We start from the raw sequence: 23,046 nt of genomic DNA, 5'->3' as shown, positions 1-23,046 counted from the left end.
AGTTAAACAGATTTGTAAATTACTTCTATTAAAAAATATTAATCCTTCCAGTACTTTTTAGGGTCTGTATACTACAGAGGAAATGGTTTTCTTTTTGGAAAACAGAGCTCTCTGCTGACATCATGACCACAGTGCTCTCTGCTGACATCTCTGTCCATTTTAGGAACTGTCCAGAGCAGCGTATGTTTGCTATGGGGATTTTCTCCTACTCTGGACAGTTCTTAAAACTGACAGAGATGTCAGCAGAGAGCACTGTGGTCATGATGTCAGCAGAGAGCTCTGTGTTCCAAAAAGAAAACCATTTCCTCTGTAGTATTCAGCAGCTAATAAGTACTGGAAGGATTAAGATTTTTTAATAGAAGTCATTTACAAATCTGTTTAACTTTCTGGCACCAGTCGATTTAAAAGAAAAGTTTTGCCACGGGAGTACCCCTTTAAATAAAGAAGATACTGTTCCACTGTACTGGTGAGTGCTGCCATCTTTCTTCTTTAAGATTATTTTTCATTGACTTGCGCCAAAGTTATTTGCTTTTTGCACTATTTTCACGTTGTCACTTTTCTTGAGATGCACTGAATTTGTAGACAATTACACCTGCACGAATGTATTCCAGTGACCGGCTGGAGGATGTGTGTGAACTGTTTACCAATTTTTGCGCTTTCCAAGGTCTTCCTATTACGCAAATTGATGAATTTTGGAAAAACATGCTTATGCAGCCAGTTTCACATTGCCCAAAAATGTGTGCTCTTGTTATAGTAAGCAACTGTGTCTCAGATATTGCCTACAAATTAGAATGTTTTTTGGGTCCTGTCAGAAGCTCCTGTCTGTTATAAAACAGAACATGAGGTAAACGATCACACAACACGTGACCGGAAATGACGCGTGTAATGTTCCCTAGAAGCCGAACCCAGCTTGGTATTAGGAAATACAGGGCAAGCGCCATCATACCAAGACGTGGCCCACGAGTCACATGCTCCCTGGCACCGCCTTCTCATGTCAAGGCGGAAAACTACAATTCCCGAGATCCTTTGAGAAGTTGTTTTTCTCTTGTCCGTACAGGAAGCATTTTCAATGCGTAGTAAAACTAGGTCGACGTTGTCATGGAAACCGGAGCAGCCCCATTCACTGCGCCGGCTGCTCTGAGGGGCCCAGTAATCGGAGACATCGGTAGGAGCTGCTGTCCCTTCAGTGATTTGCATTGTGAGATTAGTGCTGTTATGATTAGGCTGATCGCGCATGTGCGGGGGCAGCGCTGGTAAACATGGGGTCGTCACACCGTGCATGGTGATCCCCCTGACGACACGAAAGTCTTGGCTGGCCATAGAACCTGCTGATGGTTTCTTTGGGTAGATCAGTGTTTCCCAACCAGAGTGCCTCCAGCTGTTGCAAAACTACAACTCCCAGCATGCCCAGACAGCCGAAGGCTGTCTGGGCATGCTGGGAGTTGTAGTTTTGCAACAGCTGGAGGCACACTGGTTGGGAAACACTGGGGTAAATATTTCCATGTGTACAGACAATATATTATGGAAATAGGCCCCTTCTGAACGGATGTTAAAGTGCCTAAAAATAGAATGACTTCTATCCTTTGGATATGTTAGGCTGGGTTCACACCACGTTTTTCAAATACGATTACCGTATACGGTTTTCCGCTAAAAAACGTATGGCAAAAACCGTATGCAACCCTATACAACTGTATGACTCCAAATTAAAACGTATACGGTTTTTCCCCGTACGGTTCTATCCGTTTGCATCAGTTTTTGCCAACGGTTTTGCTATTTTGTTGGAATTAGTTTTCCAGCAATTTAATAAAGTTACTATTGTTCTATTGAAATTCCAATCTGCGCATGTGTCAACTCCAAAAACGGATTAGAAAAACCGTGTGCAACCGTATTCTGAAATTCTGTGTACGGTTCTCATAGACAACAATGTTAAAAGAACCGCATACGGTTCGCATACAGTTTTCCAACCGGAGGCAAAAACGTGGTCGACAGCGTTTTTGCCTACGGTTGAAAAATCGGCAAAACCGTATCCGAGGCAAAACGGATGCAACCGTACACAACATTTGGAATACGGTTTACAATGCATTCTCTATGCATACGGTTTCGGATACGGTCGTAAACTTTTTTTTGTGGAAAATCATATACCGTTACCGTATTTGAAAACCGTGATGTGAACCCAGCCTTATAGAAGTTTTAGGCTGTGTTCACACTCAGTGTTTTGGTCTGTTTTACGTTTCAAAAGCATCCCAAAAAAAACACTTTTTTTATTTAATTTGTTGTTGTTGTTATTATTGAATTAAATGGGAAATAAACAATAATCCCCATCCAGGCTATGTGCACCTACCTTTTTTTTTTCTTCAGTATTTCAGCCTAAACCCCCCCCCCCCTCTCCCCCACCAAACTCTATGTAGTAGATTTATCAAAACCTGTGTAGAAAATATAGTAATGCAGTTGCCTATAGCGACCAATCAGATTGCTTCTTTTTAAAAAGGCCTTTGAAGAATGAAAGAAGCAATCTGGTTGCTATGGGCAACTGCATCACTCTTTCTCTAATCGGGGTTTGGTAACTTTCCCTCTATGTGTGAACCTTGCCTTAAATTAAATATTATGGCCAAAAAATTTAGGTGTAATTTCTTATTTTATAGCTATTTATGTTTAAAAAAATTTTTTTTTTAAAGTGTCATCTTTTGATACATTTTTGGACTTAAAGGGGAACTCCGGTGGAAAAAAGTTTTTTTTCTAATCAACTGGTAGCAGAAAGTTAAACAGATTTGTTAATGACTTCTATTATAAAATCTTAACCTTTCCAGTACTTTTCAGTTGCTGTATACTACAGAGAAAGTTGAGTTGTTCTTTTCTCTCTGACCACAGTGCTCTCTGTCTGACCACAGCGCTCTGGACAGTTCCTGTCATGGTCAGAGGTGTCAGAAGAGAGCACTGTGGTCAGACTGAAAAGTACAACTCAACTTCCTCTGTAGTATTCAGCAGCTGATAAGTACTGGAAGGATTAAGATTTTTTTTTAATAGAAGTAATTTACAAATCTGTTTAACTTTCTGGAGCCAGTTGATATGAAAAAAAATGTTTTCCACTGGAGTACCCCTTTAAATGGGCACTGTCATTAACCCCTTAACGACATAGGACAGAAATGTACGTCCTGATGATCTGGTACTTAACGCACCAGGATGTACATTTACATCCTATACATGATGCAAGCATCGGAGCGGTGCTCGCATCATGCGCAGCAGGTCCTGGCTGCTATCAGCAGCCAGGGACCCGCGGGTAATGGCGGACATCAGCGATCGCGCTCATGTCTGCCATTAACCCGTCAGATGCCGTGATCAATACAGATCAAGGCATCTGCGGTAATGCGCGTGTTTAAATGGCGATCATGTAATATGGCGGACGGAGGTCTTCTCACCCTCACCTGCCTCCGTCCGTCTCCCGGGGTCTTCTGCTCTGGTCTGAGATCGAGCAGAACAGAGCAGTAGATCACCGATAATACTGATCAGTGCTGTGTCCCATACATAGCACTGAACAGTATTAGCAATCAACTGATTTCTATAGATAGCCCCTATGAAGACATAAAAATAAATAAATAAAAATAAAAAAGTGACAAATCCCCTCCCCCAATAAAAATGTAAATTATCCCCTTTTCCCATTTTAAACCCAAAAAAGAATAAAAAAAAATGAAGGGATTTTAAACATACTAATTTGGTTGAAAAGTTTGAGATTTTTTTTTTTAAGCGATACAATAATAGTTAAGTATGTAGTCGTGGGTATCATTTTAAAAGTATTGACCCACAAAATAAAAAAACATGTCATTTATACTGTAAAGTGTACAGCATGAAAACGAAACCTTCCAAAATTTGCTAAATTGCGTTTTTTTTATTTCCTCACACAAGTTAATATTTTTTTTGATTGGCCATACATTTTATGGTAAAATGAGTGATGTGATTATGAAAGACAACTGTTCGCGCAAAAAAGAAACCCTTATATGGGTCTGTGGGTGAAAATATAGAAGAGTTATGATTTTTAGAAGGCGAGCAGGGATAAACAAAAATGCAAAAATAAGGGGTTAAAATTATTTTTCTTCATATGATACAGCAGGTAAACTAAATAAGATTTGTAATTTACTCCCTGTAAAAAATGTCTTTTTATGTCGCTTTCATGGCCTTCTAAATCTGGCCACTAGGGGTCTCCCTTCTGGTCCAGACTGCATTCTGTCGCCTCAAAAGTACAGACTTTGGTCTCCTACTGGACTGGAAGGAGACCAAACTCAAGAAGTGCTATCTGGCCATAGGCAGTGAATATCATTGCTCTCTGCCTGTGTCTGAAACAGGGAGAACGAGTTCTATTCACTTCCTATGGCCAGACTGCCCTGCTGCGTTTGGTCTCCTGCCAGAAGACCAAAGTCTGTGCTTTTGAGCAGGTAGAATGCAGTCTGGACCAGAAGGGAGACCCCTTGGCCAAGAAAGTGACATAAAAAGTTTTATTTTTTTACAGGTAGTAAAATACAAATAAATGCGTATTTATTTTACCTGCTGTATCATATGAAAAAAAAAAAATTATGACAGTGACCATTTAAATGGGCACTGTCACCAACTTTATTTTTTGATATGTTGTAGTATTTATGCACTACAACATATCTCTAATATACTTTTATTATTTTTTTTTTTTTCATTAAAAAGGTTTAATTTACATTTAAAAACCGGCCACTGAAAAAGGATTGATTTTGGAGTGGCAATCAGTCCTTTTTCAGTTAGGCTGCACTCGCTCCCTGCCTGTCAATCAGACAGGCGGGAGCGAGCGCATTGGCTCCCCGGCCACTGGCTGGGAGGCCACTCTTCCCGCACATCATCGCCGCCGCCGCCTCGTTGCCGCCGCTGTCCCTGCACGCCCGCTGCCGGACTCTGCAGTAACTGCAAGTGTAATGAGGGAACGGGGTATGCGGGGCGGGGGGGGGGGGGGGAGGGAACAGGCTAGTGCCATAGCGGGGGGGGGGGGGGAGGGAACGGGCTAGTGCCGTAGCGGGGGGGGGGGGGGGGAACGGGCTAGCAAAAAAAAAATAGGATGGTGGGAGCTTTCACACTATAAATTTCTTCCGGTTTAAAGAGCCATTATAATGTTCCGTTATGAAAACCCTTAAAATTGTCCGTTACAAAATCCCATGCGGCCTTTACAAATTCACATTAGTCTATGGGATTTTTACATTATCTGTTTTAACCCGTCATAGCCCGTTATTAATAAAGGACATTATTTTGTTACTGGAGAAAAATAGTGCATGTACCATTTTTTCTCCCGTCACAAATAACGTCTGTTATTAATAATGGGCTACGACGGGTTAAAACAGATAGGGGGAGATTTATCAAAACCTGTGCCAAGGAAAAATTGCACAGTTGCCCATAGCAACCAATCAGATTGCTTCTTTCATTTTGCAGATGCCTTGTTAAAAATTAAAGAAGTAATCTGATTGGTTGCTATGGACAACTAGGCAACTTTTCCTCTGGAGAGCTTATGATAAATCTCCCCCATAATGTAAAAATCCCATAGACTTTAATGTGATTTTGCAACGGCCGCATGGGATTTTGTAACGGACAATTTTAAGGGTTTTCATAACGGAACATTATAACAGCTCTTTAAAGCGGAAGAACTTTAAAGTGTGAAAGGAGCCTCAAAAACAACTTAGTTTCAAATTCCATGATAACATTTGCTGTAGCATAAATTTATTATGTTCGCCTCATGGGGGAGATTTATCAAAACCTGTGTAGAGGAAGAGAGGTGCAGTTGGCCATACTTGGCAACCAATCAGATTGCTGCTTTCTTTTATTTTTCAGAGGCCTTAAGAAAAAAAAGAAAAAATGAAAGCAGCAATCTGATTGGTTGCTATGGACAGCTGCTCCACTCTTCCTCTACACAGGTTTTGATAAATGTCCCCCTATGTGCCAGTAATTCTGCCACAAACATTCCACAAAAGCCACAACCTTATGAAACCCAAAAGTGTCCGTGCAGAGCAATTATTGGATGCTGTCTAATCTGTGACAAACTTACCACAGCCATGCGCCAAATTTGCTGCACATCCACCAGAATCAACACAAGAAAACCAGCTCACAAGAGGCATACCACAACCACTTTTGATAACCCCATAGTCTGAGGGTCTAAAACAGTGTGTGTTTCCCAAGCACTGTGTCTCCAGCTGTTGCAGAGTGACAATTTCCAGCATGTCCTGACATTCTTCTTTTTTGTTTTTTTGCATCTAAAAAATTGATTGAATCCCGTTAAACCAGGTAAACTTTGTTAAAGGGGTTTTCAGGAAATGGGAAAGGTTAGTATGTACCTTCCTCTGCATTAATACAATAAAAGACTGCATACGGAATTTCCCATCCCCTCTGGTGCTGTCTGATCTTCCAGTCCCTGCTGTGCTCCTGTTCTGCCAGCTTTTGGTGACATCCTGACCCTCCCCTTAGCTCTGTAATTGGCTGAGCAGTGAGCAGGATGTCATCATCAGGTGGAAGAAAATCCCAGGATCAGAAGATCTGACAGCTGCAGCGCCAGTGGGATCGGGGAAGGTAAGTATGTAGTCTTTTATTGTTTTAATGTAAGGGGAGGCACACACTAACCTTTAACATTTCATGGAAACCCCTTTAAGGTAAAGAATTTCCCTGCAGGGAACTGATCTTGTTTTGGCGCAAAGTATATGAAGAATTTTCCAACCTATACATAAAACAGATGCCATAAATGCAGCATGAACAGAGCCTTCTCTGGGGTTTGAGGGTCGGGATCAGACATCTTATCCCCTATCCTTTGGACAGGGGATACAATGTCTAGCGGTGGAGTTATCCTTTAAAACAGTTCAGCTAGGGTCATGTGCTATCTTTCTGGAGGGGACATAACAGTTACAATTTTAATGACAATAAAATAAAAGTCTTTAAAGTGACAATGTAATAAAGTAACATTTTTAATGAGCCATGGATATTAATAAATGAGGTAAGTGTGTATTCTAGCACAGTGTTTCCCCATGGATATTAATAAATGAGGTAAGTGTGTATTCTAGCACAGTGTTTCCCCATGGATATTAATAAATGAGGTAAGTGTGTATTCTAGCACAGTGTTTCCCCATGGATATTAATAAATGAGGTAAGTGTGTATTCTAGCACAGTGTTTCCCCATGGATATTAATAAATGAGGTAAGTGTGTATTCTAGCACAGTGTTTCCCCATGGATATTAATAAATGAGGTAAGTGTGTATTCTAGCACAGTGTTTCCCCATGGATATTAATAAATGAGGTAAGTGTGTATTCTAGCACAGTGTTTCCCCATGGATATTAATAAATGAGGTAAGTGTGAACAGTCCCCAGGTATTCCCAAGAGGTCATGTTTTCAGGATTTCCTTATATATAATTCTGGTCAGTGCATCAGGCATCACCACAACTGTACTCTGTATGGACTTTCCTCAAATTATGATCTGTTGGGGGTATTGAGGACTTTAGAAACACTGCTCTAGCAATTCTCTCACTTAAGAAATGTAAATGCAGCCTTAGCTGTTACCATAGAAAGTTCTTAAATTGTGGTTAAAGAGGTTTTCACTTATAACAAATATTTCTAACCAATTATCAAAACTTTCTCAGCGAAACCATTTACAACATATTATTTTACTTTGCTTTTGCTTTGATTGGTTTGGATTCCATTACTGGGGTAAACCATTCTAAAGATGTAATAATGTATATTGTCCTATACAAGGCATTCTTGTCTACTTATTGTTATAAAGTATGCATCATTTATGGCCACCTATTTACCATAGATACACCTCATATTACCAGGCTTATTGTCAGCTCAGAATATTGTACAGTATCCATAGCTGATCCCTACGGAGTCTCCATTTACCATGTTACGAATTGTTGTATTACAGGAAACTGGCTGGATAGGACACCAGTTCATGATGCCTCGAGACAAGGTCAGATTCTACAGCTCACACAACTGATTGAAAGTGGAGTCTGTGTGAATATAGTAACAGTGGACTCCATTACACCACTGCACGAAGCCTGTCTTCATGGCCACATTCAGTGTGTGAAGCTGTTACTTGCTGCTGGTGCACAGGTTTGTAACCCTTTGAATTTTTTTTATTGGTAATGTTTCATTTGAGTAAAGTATTGGCACAAAATACACCACCCCCTTCTTCTAGACAAAGCCATTAACCCCTTAATGAGTAAGGACCACGAGTTTTTCCGTTTTTGCACTTTCATTTTTTTCCTCCTCACCTTTTAAAAATCATAACCCTTTCAATTTTGCACCTAAAGATCCATGTGATGGTTTAATTTTTGCGCCACCAATTCTATTTTGCAGTGACATCAGTCTTTTTACCCAAGAATCTACAGCGAAACGGAAAGAAAAATTATGGTGCAACGAAATTGATGAAAAAACCCCCCACATTTTGTAAATTTTGGGGGCTTCCGTTTCTACGCAGTAAATTTTTCGGTAAAAATGACACCTAATCTTTATTCTGTAGGTCCATACGATTAAAATGATACCCTACTTACATAGGTTTGATTTTGTCGTACTTCTGGAAAAAATCATAACTAAATGCAGGAAAATGTATACGTTTAAAATTGTCATCTTCTGACCCCTATAACTTTTTTATTTTTCTGCGTATGGGGCAGTATGAGGGCTCATTTTTTGCGCTGTGATCTGAAGTTTTTATTGGTACCATGTATTGATCTTTTAATTAATTTTTTCATGATCTAAAAAGTGGCCAAAAATGCACTATTTTGGCGTGTACGCCATTGACCCTGCAGTTTAATTAATTATATATATTTTTTTATAGTTTACGCACACGGTGATACCACATATGTTTATATTTATTTACATGTTTATTTTTTTTTTTAAATAGGAAAAGGGGGGTGATTTGGACTTTTATTAGGGAAAGGGTTAAATCACATTTATTAACTTTTTTTTTTACACTTTTTTTTTTTTTTTTTTGCAATGTTATAGCCCCCATAGGGGCTATAACATTGCATACACTGATTGCCAGCATTGTTCACTGCAAAGCCATAGCTTTGCATTGAACAGTGTTATCGGTGGTCGATTGCTCAAGCCTGAATCTCAGGCTTGGAGCAATCAGTCGCCGATCGAACTGCCGGAGGATGGTGAGTGACCCCCGCTTGCGTCCTAGTTGATCAGGACACCACATTTTCACTGCGTTGGTCCCGATCAGCCCCACTGAGCAGCCGGGAAGGTTTTACTTTTTTTAGATGTCTCCTCTGTGTAGGCGTAGATGAGACTCACACCGAGGGGACGCCTTCTGTATGTGAGTGTATCGCACATACAGGAGAAGGCAGCGCTGTCTGCTGGATCCCCAGGAGCAGTGGCGGGCCCTGTATCCGTCCAGGCCCTCAGACGACGTCCGATCAGACCGGCCGATCAGTCCGCCCCTGGAGCTAAAGGGTTAACAGCGATCACGGTTCCGCGCTCTATTAGCCCCGGGTCCTGGCTTCAGTTACATGCCGAGACCGACCCGATATGACACGCGGTCACTGCGGGACCGCGCGTTATATCGCGGGAGCCGGCCACGGACGTATATATACATCCGTGGTCGTTAAGGGGTTAAAGGGGTACTCCAATGGAAAACAATTTATTTTAAATCAACTGGTGCCAGAAAGATAAACTGATTAGTAAATTACTTCTATAAAAATGTTTTATTCCTTCCAGTACTTATTAGCTGCTGTTTACTACAGAGAAAGTTCTTTTCTTTTTGAATTTCCTTTCTGTCTGTCCACAGTGCTCTCTGCTGACACCTCTGTCCATTTTAGGAACTGTTCAGGAGCAAATCCCTATAGCAAACCTATACTGCTCTGGACAGTACCTGACATGTACAGAGGTGTCAGCAGAGAGCACTGTGGACAGACAAAAAATAAATTCAAAAAGAAAAGAACTTCCTCTGTAGTATACAGCAGCTTCCAGGTACTAGAAGGATTAAGATTTTTTAATAGAAGTCATTTACAAATTTGTATAACTGTATAAATGGCACCAGTTGATTTAAAACAAATTGTTTTCGACTGGAGTACCCCTTTAACCCCTTGGGGACGGAGCCTAAGGACGGGAGCATTTTTTGCAAATCTGACCACTGTCACTTTAAGCATTAATAACTCTGGGATGCTTTTACTTATAAATTTGATTCTGAGATTGTTCTTTCGTGACATATTCTACTTTATGGTAGTGGTAAATTTTTGTCGATGCTTGCATCATTTCTTGGTGAAAAATTCAAAAATTTGATGAAAAATGTGAAAATTTTGCATTTTTCTAACTTTGAAGCTCTCTGCTTGTAAGGAAAATAGACATTCCAAATAAATTATATATTGATTCACAAATACAATATGTCTACTTTATATTTGCATCATAAAGTTTAGATGTTTTTACTTTTGGAAGACATCATAGGGCTTCAAAGTTCAGCAGCAATTTTTCACCAAATTTTCAAAATCGAAATTTTTCAGGGACCAGTTCAGGTTTGAAGTGGATTTGAAGGGCCTTCCTATTAGAAATACCCCGCAAATGACCCAATTATAAAAACTGCACCCCTCAAAGTATCCAAAATGACATTCAGTAAGTTTGTTAACCCTTTAGGTGTTTCACAGGAATAGCAGCAAAGTGATGGAGAAAAGTGGTAATAGGAGAAAAAGCCTCCAAAAATTTGTAACCCAATTTCTCTCGAGTAAGGAAATACCTCATATGTGTATGTCAAGTGTTCGGCGGGCGCAGTAGAGGGCTCAGAAGGGAAGGAGCAACAATGGGATTTTGGAGAGTGAATTTTGCTGAAATAGTTTTTGGGGGCATGTCACATTTAGGAAGCCCCAATGTTGCCAGAACAGCAGAAAACCCCACATGGCATACCATTTTGGAAACTACACCCCTCAAGGCACGTAACAAGGGGTCCAGTGAGCCTTAACACCACGCAGGTGTTTGACGACTTTTCGTTAAAATTGGATGTGTAAATGAAAAAAATTTTTTTTTCACTAAAGTGCAGTTTCTTCCCCAAATTTACCATTTTTACAAAGGGTTATGGGAGAGAATGCCCCCCAAAATTTGTAACCCCATCTCTTCTGAGTATGGAAATACCCCATGTTAGGACGTAAAATGCTCTGCGGGCGAAATACAATGCTCAGAAAAGGAGGAGCGCCATTGAGCTTTTGGAAAGAGAATTTTTCATTTTCACGGACCACTGTTCCAAAAATCTGTCAGACACATGTGGGGCATAAATGCTCACTGTACCCCTTATTATATTACACGAGGGGTGTAGTTTCCAAAATGGGGTCACATGTGGGGGGGGGGGTCCATTGTTTTGGCACTATGGGGGCTTTGTAAACTCATGTGGCCTTCAATTCAGGACACATTTTCTCTTCAAAATCCCAATGGCGCTCCTCCTCTTCTGAGCATTGTAGTGCACCCGCAGAGCACTTTACATCCACATATGGGGTAAGTTCTTACTCAGAGGAAATGGGATTACAAATTTTGGGGGGCTTTTTTTCCTATTTTCCCTTGTGAAAATGAAAAATTTAGGGTAACACCAGCATTTTAGTGAAAACATTTTTTTTTCCATTTTCCCATCCAACTTTAATGAAAATTCGTCAAACACCTGTGGGGTGTAAATGCTCACTATACCCCTTGTTACGTTCCGTGGGGGGTGTAGTTTCCAAAATGGGGTCACATGTGGGTATTTATGTTTTTGCTTTTTTGTCAGAACCACTGTAAAATCAGCCACCCCTGTGCAAATCACGAATTTAGGCCTCAAATATACATGGTGCGCTCTCACTCCTGAGCCTTGTTGTGCGCCCGCAGAGCGTTTTACGCCCACATATGGGGTAATTCCGTACTCAGGAGAAATTGCGTTACTAATTTTGGGGGGCTTTTTTTTCCTTTTACTGCTTGTGAAAATAAAAAGTATCGGGCAACACCAGCATGTTAGTGTAAACATATTATTATTTTTTTTTTGTACTAACAGGCTGGTGTAACCCCCAACTTTTCCTTTTCATAAGGGGTAAAAGGAGAAAAAGCCCCCCAAAATTTGTAGTGCAATTTCTCCCGATTACGGAGATACCCCATATGTGGCCCTAAACTGTTTCCTTGAAATACGACAGGGCTCTGAAGCGAGAAAGCGCCATGCGCATTTGAGGACTAAATTAGGAATTGCATAGGGGTGGACATAGGGGTATTCTATGCCAGTGATTCCCAAACAGGGTGCCTCCAGCTGTTGCTTAACTCCTAGAATGCCTGGACAGTAAGTGGCTGTCCAGAAATGCTGGGAGTTGTTGTTTTGCAACAGCTGGAGGCTCCGTTTTGGAAACCCTGCCGTACAATACGTTTTTCATTTTTATTGGGGGGGGGGGGGGACAGTGTAAGGGGGTGTATATGTAGTGTTTTACTCTTTATTATGTGGTAGTATAGTGTTTTTAGGGTACATTCGCACTGGCGTGTTACGGTGAGTTTCCCGCTAGGAGTTTGCGCTGCGGCAAAAAATTTGCCGCAGACCAAACTTGAAGCAGGAAACTTACTGTAAACCTGCCCGTGTGAATGTACCCTGTACGTTCACATGGGGGGACAAACCTCCAGCTGTTTCAAAACCACAACTTTTTCAACAGCTGGAGGCACACTGGTTGGAAAACCTTTAGTTAGGTTCTGTTACCTAACAGTATTTTCCAACCAGTGTGCCTCCAGCTGTTGCAAAACTACAACTCCCAGCATGTACTAATCGCCGAAGGGCATGCTGGGAGATGTAGTTATGCAACAGCTGGAGGTTACGCAACTACAACTCCCAGCATGCCGAGACAGCTGTTTGCTGTTTCAGCATGCTGGGATTTGCAGTTTTGCAACATCTGGAGGGCTACAGTTTATAGACCACTGCCCAGTGATTTTCAAACTGTGACCCTTCAGATGTTGCTAAACTACAAATTCCAGCATGTCCAGACAGCAAAGAGCTGTTTGAGCATGCTAGGAGTTGTAGTTTTGCAAGATCTGGAGGGATACAGTTTAGAGACCACTATATAGTGGTCTCAAACTGCAGCCCTCCAGCTGTTGCAAAACTACATATTCTAGCATGCCCAAACAGCAAACAGCTGTCTGGGCATGCTGGGAGTTGTAGTTTTGCAACATCTGGAAGGCTACAGTCTCAGACTGTAGCCCTCCAGATGTTGCTAGGCAACTTACCGACTTCCGTAGGATCCAGGGAGCCGTCCTCTTCTGCCGCTCGCGCCGATCTCCGTCGCCGCCCGCCGATCCCCGTCGCCTGCAGCCTCCAGAGGGGTAAGTGGACCTTCGGCGTTTGGTCCCCGTCGTTTTCCCCGTCCTGCCCCGCCTATTGTGGGTGGGCAGGACGGGGAAAACTAAAGTAAACCCCTGCCACCTCACTCCTATCGCTTCAGCGGGATCGTAGTTGTCTTAGACAACCGCGATCCCCCTTCTATTCCGGGTCACCATAGACCCGTAATGACCCGGAATCGGCGCAAGTGTGAATTCACTTGCAATTTGCGCCGATCGCCGACATGGGGGGGTCTAATGACCCCCCCTGGGCATTTGCACGGGGTGCCTGCTGATAGATATCAGCAGTCACCCCGGCCCGGTCCCCACCTGGCGCGTGGCGGGGACCGAAATTCCCACGGGCGTATGGATACGCCCTTCGTCCCCAACAGGTTAAGGCCTATATAGTAGGAGCTCGGTAAGATCACCAGATCATGATTTAAACCTTTTAAACTGTTGATTCAGATCCTTAGGGCCTGTCCACTTTGCTGAAATTCTGACACAGAATTCCACTTGCAGCAGAGTCCCATTGTATGCAATGGAATCTATTGCAGTGTTTTCACAGCACAATTTCTGTGGCAGAAAATTACACATCAGCAATTCAAGATCAGGACTCGCCAAAAGAATAGGCGTTCATTCTTTTGGCAGAATTCCACGGGACTGTGGAGACGGCACACGTGCGCTCGGTCCTACTACCAAAGATTCCAGTATCACCCACTGCAGACAGAATCTCCACCCAGAATTTCTCTGGTTGGAGATTCAGCAGTGTGGATGGGCCCTAATTGACCCAAAATTTTTCCCCAATCTGGGATAAACCCCTTAACGACATAGGCTGTAAATGTACATCCTGGTGCCCTTGTACTTAACGCAACAGGACATACACTTACATCCTGTACATGAATCAAGCAGCAATGGGTTTCAGCGCCAGTCCGGTTGAGATACGAAAGCTCCCGGTTTTGAAATTTCCTAGCCGGACACGGCAGCCGTAGTGCCTAAACGTAATGTGTATGCAGCCTAATGGTTATCAGACAGGAGAGAGCACAGAGGAGTACTATCGGACAGGAGAGAGCACAGAGGAGTCCTATCGGACAGGAGAGAGCACAGAGGAGTACTATAAGAAAGAAGAGAGCACAAAGAAGTAACTATCAGACAGTTTAGAGCACAGAGGAGTAATATCAGACAGAAGAGAGCACAGAGTAGTGCTATCAGACAGGAGAGAGCACAAAGGAGTCCTATCAGACAGGGGAGAGATACCCACATATAACATGTGTTTTGTTTGTATAGGTGGATGCCAGAAATATTGATGGCAGTACCCCTCTCTGTGATGCCTCTGCTGCAGGCAGTCTTGAGTGTATGAAGATGCTCCTTGACTATGGGGCAAAAGTGAATCCTCCACTTTTTACTGCATCTCCTCTTCACGAAGCATGCATGAGTGGTAAGTGTATCCTCAGAATACTCATCAATACTAAAAAAAAGCAGGAAATGGGAATGGGGTAACACATTTAAAAAAACAACACACATAAAAACTGTGCTTACCCATAACCTCACTGCAGTCTCTTAAAGGAGTATTCCAGCGCAAAATAGGGGATAGGATAGGGGAGAATTTATAGATCACGGGGGGTCTGAACGCTGGGGCCCCCCGGGATCTCCTGGACGGGGCCTCGGCAGTCTGCAGGAAGTGAAGTTTCTGACTGTAGGCAAGATGCACTTATCTTTGTACTCCTCACCTGGTTGCCGCCACACACCCTTAACACCATCTGAACCAAATAAGGTTATCTTGGTCTCATTGGACCACAGGCTTGCAGGCTTTCTTGTGCATCCTTAGAAGAGGCTTTCTTTCGGGACGACAGCCATGCAAATGAATTTGATGCAGTGTATAGTCTGAGCACTGACAGGCTGAGTCCCCACCCCTTCAACCTCTGCAGCAATGCTGGCAGCACATACGTATATTTCCCAAAGACGCCCTCTGGATATGACGTTGAGCATGTGCACTTAACTACTTTAGTCAACCATGGCGAGGACTGTTCTAAGTGGAACCTATCTGGTGAAACTGCTATATGGTCTTTCCCACCATGCTTGATCTCTGTTTGTGGCAATCATCTTATAGCTTAGGCTATCTTAATGTAGAGCAACATTTTTTTTTCAGATTGGAGTGTACTCATATTTGTTGCCAATGTTTAGACATTAATATTGTGTGTTGAGTTATTTTGAGAGGACACCCCATTAAACACTGTTATACAGGCTGTACACTACTTTACATTGTATCAGAATGTCAGTGTCAACAGTGTTGTCACATAAAAAGCTATAATAAAATTGTTTACAAAACTGTAAGGGGTGTACTCACTTATGTGAGCTACTGTATTTTTTATTGCTGCTTGCGTAATTGTCCAAACTGTTGAAATTTGTATGATCTCGCATGGTGAGCAGCATAAAGATGTTTATTTTGGTCACATCATATATCAGAAAAAAATGAATAAAAAGTGATCAAAAGTTCCATGAAAAAACAAAAATGGTACAGATAAAAACTACAGATCACAGTGCAAAATATGATTCTACCAGTCCTTTGATAAAGCTGGGGATCCAGCGAAACGTCAGGGCACTGGCTATGTTGTTGTTTTAATCGCAGCTTACTTGTTAGCGCGCAACTAAAGTTAGCTAGTTAGCTCATTGAACGGCCGTACAAGTCTTAGTGCACATTCTCATAGAGAAACTAACATTACTTTATTATAAGAGCTTATTATAAGGGCTTTACTAGAGCTGTACTTTTAACAGTGGTGTGGTTCTGACACCTTGTGGTGCAATTCATAATTACAATTGGGTTACTTAACTATTTCTTATTTTAACTGAACACAATAAAAGGTATATTTTATAGGGAGGGTTCTTAGTTTAGTGCTTGCAAGAGGTTGGCTAGAGTAGTGACTTAACAGCTACTAGTGCCTTTTAGGAAATATATTTAGAAAATGACCCACACTTTTACCCAAGCTGTAGCTTTGTTGCAACTTTCTTGTTTTTCTAGTTGTTTCACTTGGAATAGTCAGATGCAGCTACTATTTTAATTTTTCTTTAATAATATCTTTTTTTTTCCATCTCATCTTTCTTTTCTTTTTTTAGGTAACCCTGAATGTGTAAAACTTCTTATCGATGTGGGAGCAAATCTAGAAGCTCATGATTGTCATTTCGGTACCCCTTTACATGTAGCTTGTGCAAGAGAACACTTGGAGTGTGCTAAGGTGTTACTTGTTGCAGGTAGGTGAAGATCCTTGGGTTTATGTCAGTAGGTTTTTATGGTTCAAAATGTGTTTAAAAAAACAAAAATAATAAACATTCAACTAGTCACTGGAATACAGCAGTTATACAACATATGTAACACACTATATATCCTTTATGGTGATTAGTAAATTAGTTTTTCTTTGCTTTTTGTCCATTTATCTAGTCACATCCTTAAAAGGTTTACCCATAAAATACACTCATCATGTATGTACAGCGTGTCTGATCGGTGAGTCTGATCTCTGGGACCCTCACCGATTACAAGAACAAGGGTCCTGCGTCTCCTTGTTGTAATGGAGTGGTGGTCAACAGTCTGTGCACTGCTGTTTCATTTAACTCCATGGTCCTGACTACGCTGCCGCTCCATTTTAGGCTAAGTAATGTACCCGGCTATCTTCGTCAGGCTGATAAAATTGAATAGAGTGGCAGTGCTCATTTCTAACTGCCACTTCATTCAACGAGGGAGAAATGGGACCTCTGTTCTTGTGATGGATGGGAGTCCCAGCAGATAGATGATGACTGTTGGTTATGGGAAAATGCTCAACACGATACATTTACAACAGTGTAGTAGCACAGATACAACAGTTATGCCCACATGATCAACCATGTCCTTAGCTGATGCTGTTTGCTTCCTTCCAGAGGCAGACAGTAAAGCACTAGAGTTGAAAAGAATGACCAAGCAAAAAGATTAAAAAAAAACATGTTTTTATTTGGTAAAAGTCATAAAACAAGAAAAAAATTGTTGGGGAGGGGGAGGATTTGCAACAGTATGTAAATGTCATATATTTGTCCAAAATTTAGGGCTTTTCTGCTGGTTTACATTTGTTTCCAAGATAAATTCCTGCTGCATTTGGGATAAAAAGTTTACCTTCTGAGATTTAGGGGTAACCGTTGGATTGTTTTTATTAAAGGTGCAAATGTGAATGCTGCTAAACTTCACGAAACAGCCCTACATCACGCTGCTAAGGTGAAAAACAAAGATCTTATTGAAATGCTAGTGGAATTTGGAGGAAATGTGTATTCGAGGGACAATCGTGGAAAAAGACCTTCAGATTATTCCTGGCCAAACAGTCCTACTGCCAAATGCTTTGAATATTATGAGAGTAAGTTCTTTCAGGTACTTGTTGGTTTAAATTGTTTTTATTGCCTTAAAAAAAATTGGTAAGATGTGCCCATGGCTACATGACTAAAAAATCCTTTTTTTGTTTTAAAACCTTATAATCCAGATACGGTGGGGCAAAAAACTATTTTGTCAGCCACCAATTGTGCAAGTTCTCCCACTTAAAAAGAGAGAGGTCTGTAATTTTAATCATAGGTATACCTCATCTATGAGCGACATAATGAGAAAAAAATCCTCAAAATCACATTGTCTGATTTTTAAAGAATTTATTTGCAAATTATGATGGAAAATAAGTATATGGTCAATAACAAAAGTTCATCAACAAGTATACCCTTTGTTGGCAATGACAGAGGTCAAACGTTTTCTGTAAGTCTTCACAAGGTTTTCACACTCTGTTGCTGGTATTTTGGCTCATTCCTCCATGCAGATCTCCTCTAGAGCAGTGATGCTTTGGGGCTGTTGCTGGTCAACACAGACTTTCAACTCCCTCCAAAGGTTTTCTATGGGGTTGATATCTGGAGACTGGCTAGGCCAGTCCAGGACACTCCTTCGTTGCCCGGGGTGTCTGTTTGGTATAATTGTCATGCTGAAAGACCCAGTCACATTTCATCTTCAATGCCCTTGCTGATGGAAGGAAGTTTTCACCCAAAATCTCACAATACAGGGTGGGCCATTTATATGTATACACCTTAATAAAATGGGAATGGTTGGTGATATTAACTTCCTGTTTGTGGCACATTAGTATATGTGAGGGGGGGAAACTTTTCAAGATGGTTGGTGACCGTGGTGGCCATTTTGAAGTCGGCCATTTTGATTCCAACTTTTGTTTTTTCAATAGGAAGAGGGTCATGTGACACATCAAACTTATTGGGAATTTCACAAGAAAAACAATGATGTGCTTGGTTTTAACATAACTTTATTCTTTCATGAGTTATTTACAAGTTTCTGACCACTTATAAAATGTGTTCAATGTGCTGCCCATTGTGTTGGATTGTCAATGCAACCCTCTTCTCCCACTCTTCACACACTGATAGCAACACCGCAGGAGAAATGCTAGCACAGGCTTCCAGTATCAGTAGTTTCAGGTGCTGCACATCTCGTATCTTCACAGCATACACAATTGCCTTCAGATGACCCCAAAGATAAAAGTCTAAGGGGGTCAGATCGGGAGACCTTGGGGGCCATTCAACTGGCCCACGACGACCAATCCACTTTCCAGGAAACTGTTCATCTAGGAATGCTCGGACCTGACACCCATAATGTGGTGGTGCACCATCTTGCTGGAAAAACTCAGGGAACGTGCCAGCTTCAGTCTATAAAGAGCGAAACACATCATTATGTAGCAATTTCGCATATCCAGTGGCCTTGAAGTTTCCATTGATGAAGAATGGCCCCACTATCTTTGTACCCCATATAACACACCATACCATCAATTTTTGTGTTCCAACAGTCTTGGAGGGATTTATCCAATGTAGTGTCAGACCAATAGCGGTGGTTTTGTTTGTTAACTTCTCCATTCACATAAAAGTTTGCCTTATCACTGAACAAAATCTTCTGCGTAAACGGAGGGTCCTGTTCCAATTTTTGTTTTGCCTATTCTACAGCACCTGAAACTATGGATACTGGAAGCCTGTGCTAGCATTTCTCCTGCGGTGTTGCTATCAGTGTTTGAAGAGTGGGAGAAGAGGGTTGCATTGACAATCCAACACAATGGGCAGCACATTGAACACATTTTATAAGTGGTCAGAAACTTGTAAATAACTCATTAAAGAATAAAGTTACGTTAAAACCAAGCACATCATTGTTTTTCTTGTGAAATTCCCAATAAGTTTGATGTGTCACATGACCCTCTTCCTATTGAAAAAACAAAAGTTGGATTCAAAATGGCCACCATGGTCACCACCCATCTTGAAAAGTTTCCCCCCCCCCTCACATATACTAATGTGCCACAAACAGGAAGTTAATATCACCAACCATTCCCACTTTATTAAGGTGTATCCATATAAATGGCCTACTCTGTACATTGCCCCATTCATTCTTTCCTTACACGGATCAGTCGTCCTGGTCCCTTGGCAGAAAAACAGCCATAGGTAAGGTCTTCTTTGGTTGCAACTCAGCATTCTTTCTCCTACAAACACGACAAGTTGAGTTTTTACCAAAAAGTTCTACTTAGGTTTCATCTCCCACTCCTCTTCTGGATCATCCAAATGCTCTTTAGCAAACTTCAGATGGGCCCGAACATGTACTGGCTTAAGCACGTCTGGCCCTGCATGATTTGAGTACCTGGCGGTGTAGTGTGTTACTGATGGTAGCCTTTGTTACTTTGATCCCAGCTCTCTGCAGGTCATTCACTAGGTCCCCTCGTGTGGTTCTGGGATTTTTGCTCACAGTTCTTGTGATCATTTTGACACCACGGGGTGAGATCTTGCATGGAGCCCCAGATCGAGGGAGATTATCAGTGGTCTTGTATGTCTTCCATTTTTTAATAATTGCTCCCACAGTTGATTTCTTCACACCAAGCTGCTTGCCTATTGCAGATTCAGTCTTCCCAGCCTATTGCAGGTCTACAATTTTCTTTCTGGTGTCCTTCGACAGCTCTTTGATCTTGGCCATAGTGGAGTTTGGAGTGTGACTGTTTGAGGTTGTGGACAGGTGTCTTTTATACTGATAACAAGTTCAAACAGGTGACATTAATACAGGTAACGAGTGGAGGACAGAGGAGACTCTTGAAGAAGTTTCAGGTCTGTGAGAGCCAGAAATTTTGCTTGTTTGTAGGTGACCAAACACTTATTTTACAAAGGAATTTACCAATTAATTCATTAGAAATCCTACAATGTGATTTCCTGTATTCTTTCCCCCCCATTCTGTCTCTCATAGTTGAGGTTAACCTATGATGAAAATTACAGGCCTCTCTCATCTTTTAAAGTGGCTGACTATATACTTTTTTGCCCCACTGTATACACACACACACACACACGCTTCATTACACAATAATCTTTGACTTGCATGGATAATGGGAATGCAGGGGTAGGAAAAAGCATGCAGGGTACTTTTGTTACTTTTTTGTTGCTGAGATGTCTTTCACAACTCTTAAATGGATAAAACTTAGGAGCAGAACTTTAGTTTAAACTACATTATGATTCATAACCATAGGTAATGCAGTGTGAAACCCTCTGGGACCTTCCGCGATCTCCAGAACGGGGCCTGACACTCTCCACAGAATGCTGTGGCCCCCACATTCCGAGATGTAATTATCTCAGCAGTAATGTCCTGCCCAGCCTCTCACCAGCCGCAGCGGTATCCAGTCTTAGTTGGTGATTGGCGGAGCAAACTGTCACAGCTAAGACAAGTATGTCTTAAAATGCGGGGGCCAGAGCGTTCAACAACAGAGGGTCAGGCCCCATTCTGGAGATCGCAGAAAGTCCCAGAGGGCAAACCCCCCATGATCAGATCCTGTGGATAGGCAATGTTTCTAAAAGCCCTTCCTGCTATGCAGTTATAGAGGTACTCCAGGGAAATATATATGTGTGTGTGTGTGTGTGTGTGTATAAAAAGCTCCAAAGCCACCACACTGCCTGGATATGTTCCCTGTAAACCATCCTGTTTGATGTGCGTGACTCATGGGGCCCCTGTTGTCTTCTCTGGCTGCTTGATATTTTTTGAACATTGCAGCTCTGCTATGTAAGTCAGTTCACTCTCTGGGAGCAGCCCCCACTCTCCTGCTCTGTGAGCAGAGAGAGATTCAGTGTCTGATTGGCTGAGACCATACACATATCTCTCAGCACTAAAGAGAGTGACTCATCAGTGCAGGGAAGAAACCATGTGGTCTGTGTCTCTCAGAAGTGTGGGGGCTGCTTTAATAGAGGGATTTGGACAGAGACAGAGTGGATGGCTGGATGATGTTATTCCCTCACTTCATATATAAAAGTTACAAACAAAGAGGAAACAAACTGCTCTATATAGCCAATTAATCAAATTTAAACATCTAAATAGGTTGATGAGAGGTAAAGGTTAGGCTATGGGTTTAGTTTCCTGGAGTACCGTTTCAAACATAGTGTCATTTTAAATAGTGTACTTTCAAAAAAATAATTTAATAAGATTTGTAGTCATATAGTTCCGTGGTTTGAACAACATAGAGATAACATTTTGTCTTTTCCCCCCCCCAGAGACTCCTAGAAGTTTGTCACAGCTCTGCAGACTTCGACTCAGAAAAGCACTTGGCCAAGGAGTAGTTGAGAAGGTTTATGAATTAAATATTCCACAAAGACTTATGAAATATCTTGCATATAAGTGACTTTAACAAAACTTACATGCATGTTACCCTACAACCAATATTGTATTATTGTACATATAGTGATATTCTGCATACAAATATAGTAAATATTTAGTCCAGTGGAAAGGTTTGGAGATATGGTCTTACAGATTCTAATTTGCATCTTAAAAGCATTGGTCAGTGGCAATTATATTGTCAAGTCATTTTTATTTCTTTGTATTTATGTTTGTAAAATATGTAATTTATTGGGGCAAAATAGTCTTTTTCCGGACCTATTATAAGCAAAACATTATGAACAGCGTTGAATGCTTTGAATTGTTTCTAATGGATTCCTGCCATATAGTTTGCTACGTGGTGCTGAGAATCTTTAACATCTTATAACTGGAATCCAACTTGCCAAGCAATAAATGGTGAGTTGCCCTAGAGGTTTTTTAGTCAAAATTAAGTCCCCTCCATTCACATCTATGGGAGGAAGCTTGACGAAGCAACACTTTAAAGCTATTACAGGACTTCCTTCTCCAGAAATATTAAATGAAGGACCGCTTCATAAGTTTTTTTTAGTCTGATCCTTGTTAGGGTCAGGGGTGCTGAATTGTTAATTGTGTATTGTAAAATATTTACTGAATTATGATACCAAGAACAATAAAATATGTGGTTTATTTTCACCCATTTATAGACAATCGGTTTATTTTTTTTATTACAATAATTATGTACGAAGGGGGGAAGTTAATTAATAAAACTTGTTATGCTATTGATCTACTCTGATATCTTAAAATGTAAATCTTACTGGAATCCAGCACAACAGCAGAGTATAAAGGATAGGGCATCAATATGTGAAGGGCCACAGCACTTTTGTGAACACCGCAGCATTTTATTTTTAAGACTGCTTATCACTGCACCTTTACAGTACCTTTACTGTACATTATTAGCATCTGTACATGGTATTACAGATTCATCCCCTTTAAGTAAATGTATAGCTTCAAAAAGCTGATCAGTGGGAGTTCTAAGAATCTGACTACGCCACCGCCACTGATCTGATATTGATTGCCTTTCCTAAGGATAGGTCATTATTGTAAACAGCCAGATAACCCCCTTAAAAGTTCATGA

At 41.3% G+C, this 23,046-nt stretch overlaps 1 protein-coding gene across 2 annotated transcripts; it reads left to right on the top strand.

Moving 5' to 3' along the window:
- Window positions 1–873: 873 nt before the first annotated feature.
- Window positions 874–22,628, top strand: ASB13 (ankyrin repeat and SOCS box containing 13). Of its 2 annotated transcripts, none has more exons than XM_056573211.1 (6): window positions 874–1,165; window positions 7,905–8,092; window positions 14,564–14,714; window positions 16,391–16,525; window positions 17,458–17,663; window positions 21,833–22,628. In XM_056573211.1, exons 1-6 carry the CDS (start codon window positions 1,099–1,101, stop codon window positions 21,896–21,898), a joined length of 813 nt encoding a protein of 270 aa, XP_056429186.1. In that variant the 5' UTR covers window positions 874–1,098; the 3' UTR covers window positions 21,899–22,628. The 2 variants fall into 2 exon arrangements, with proteins under 2 accessions (XP_056429186.1, XP_056429185.1); XM_056573210.1 differs by having other exon boundaries at window positions 876–1,165; window positions 17,458–17,649; window positions 21,833–22,627.
- The last annotated feature ends 418 nt before the right edge of the window (window positions 22,629–23,046 follow it).

This window comes from Hyla sarda, chromosome 4, assembly GCF_029499605.1.
Source record: "Hyla sarda isolate aHylSar1 chromosome 4, aHylSar1.hap1, whole genome shotgun sequence".
Classification (NCBI taxonomy): Eukaryota; Metazoa; Chordata; class Amphibia; order Anura; family Hylidae; genus Hyla; species Hyla sarda.
This window is presented reverse-complemented; position numbering and strand designations above follow the sequence as displayed.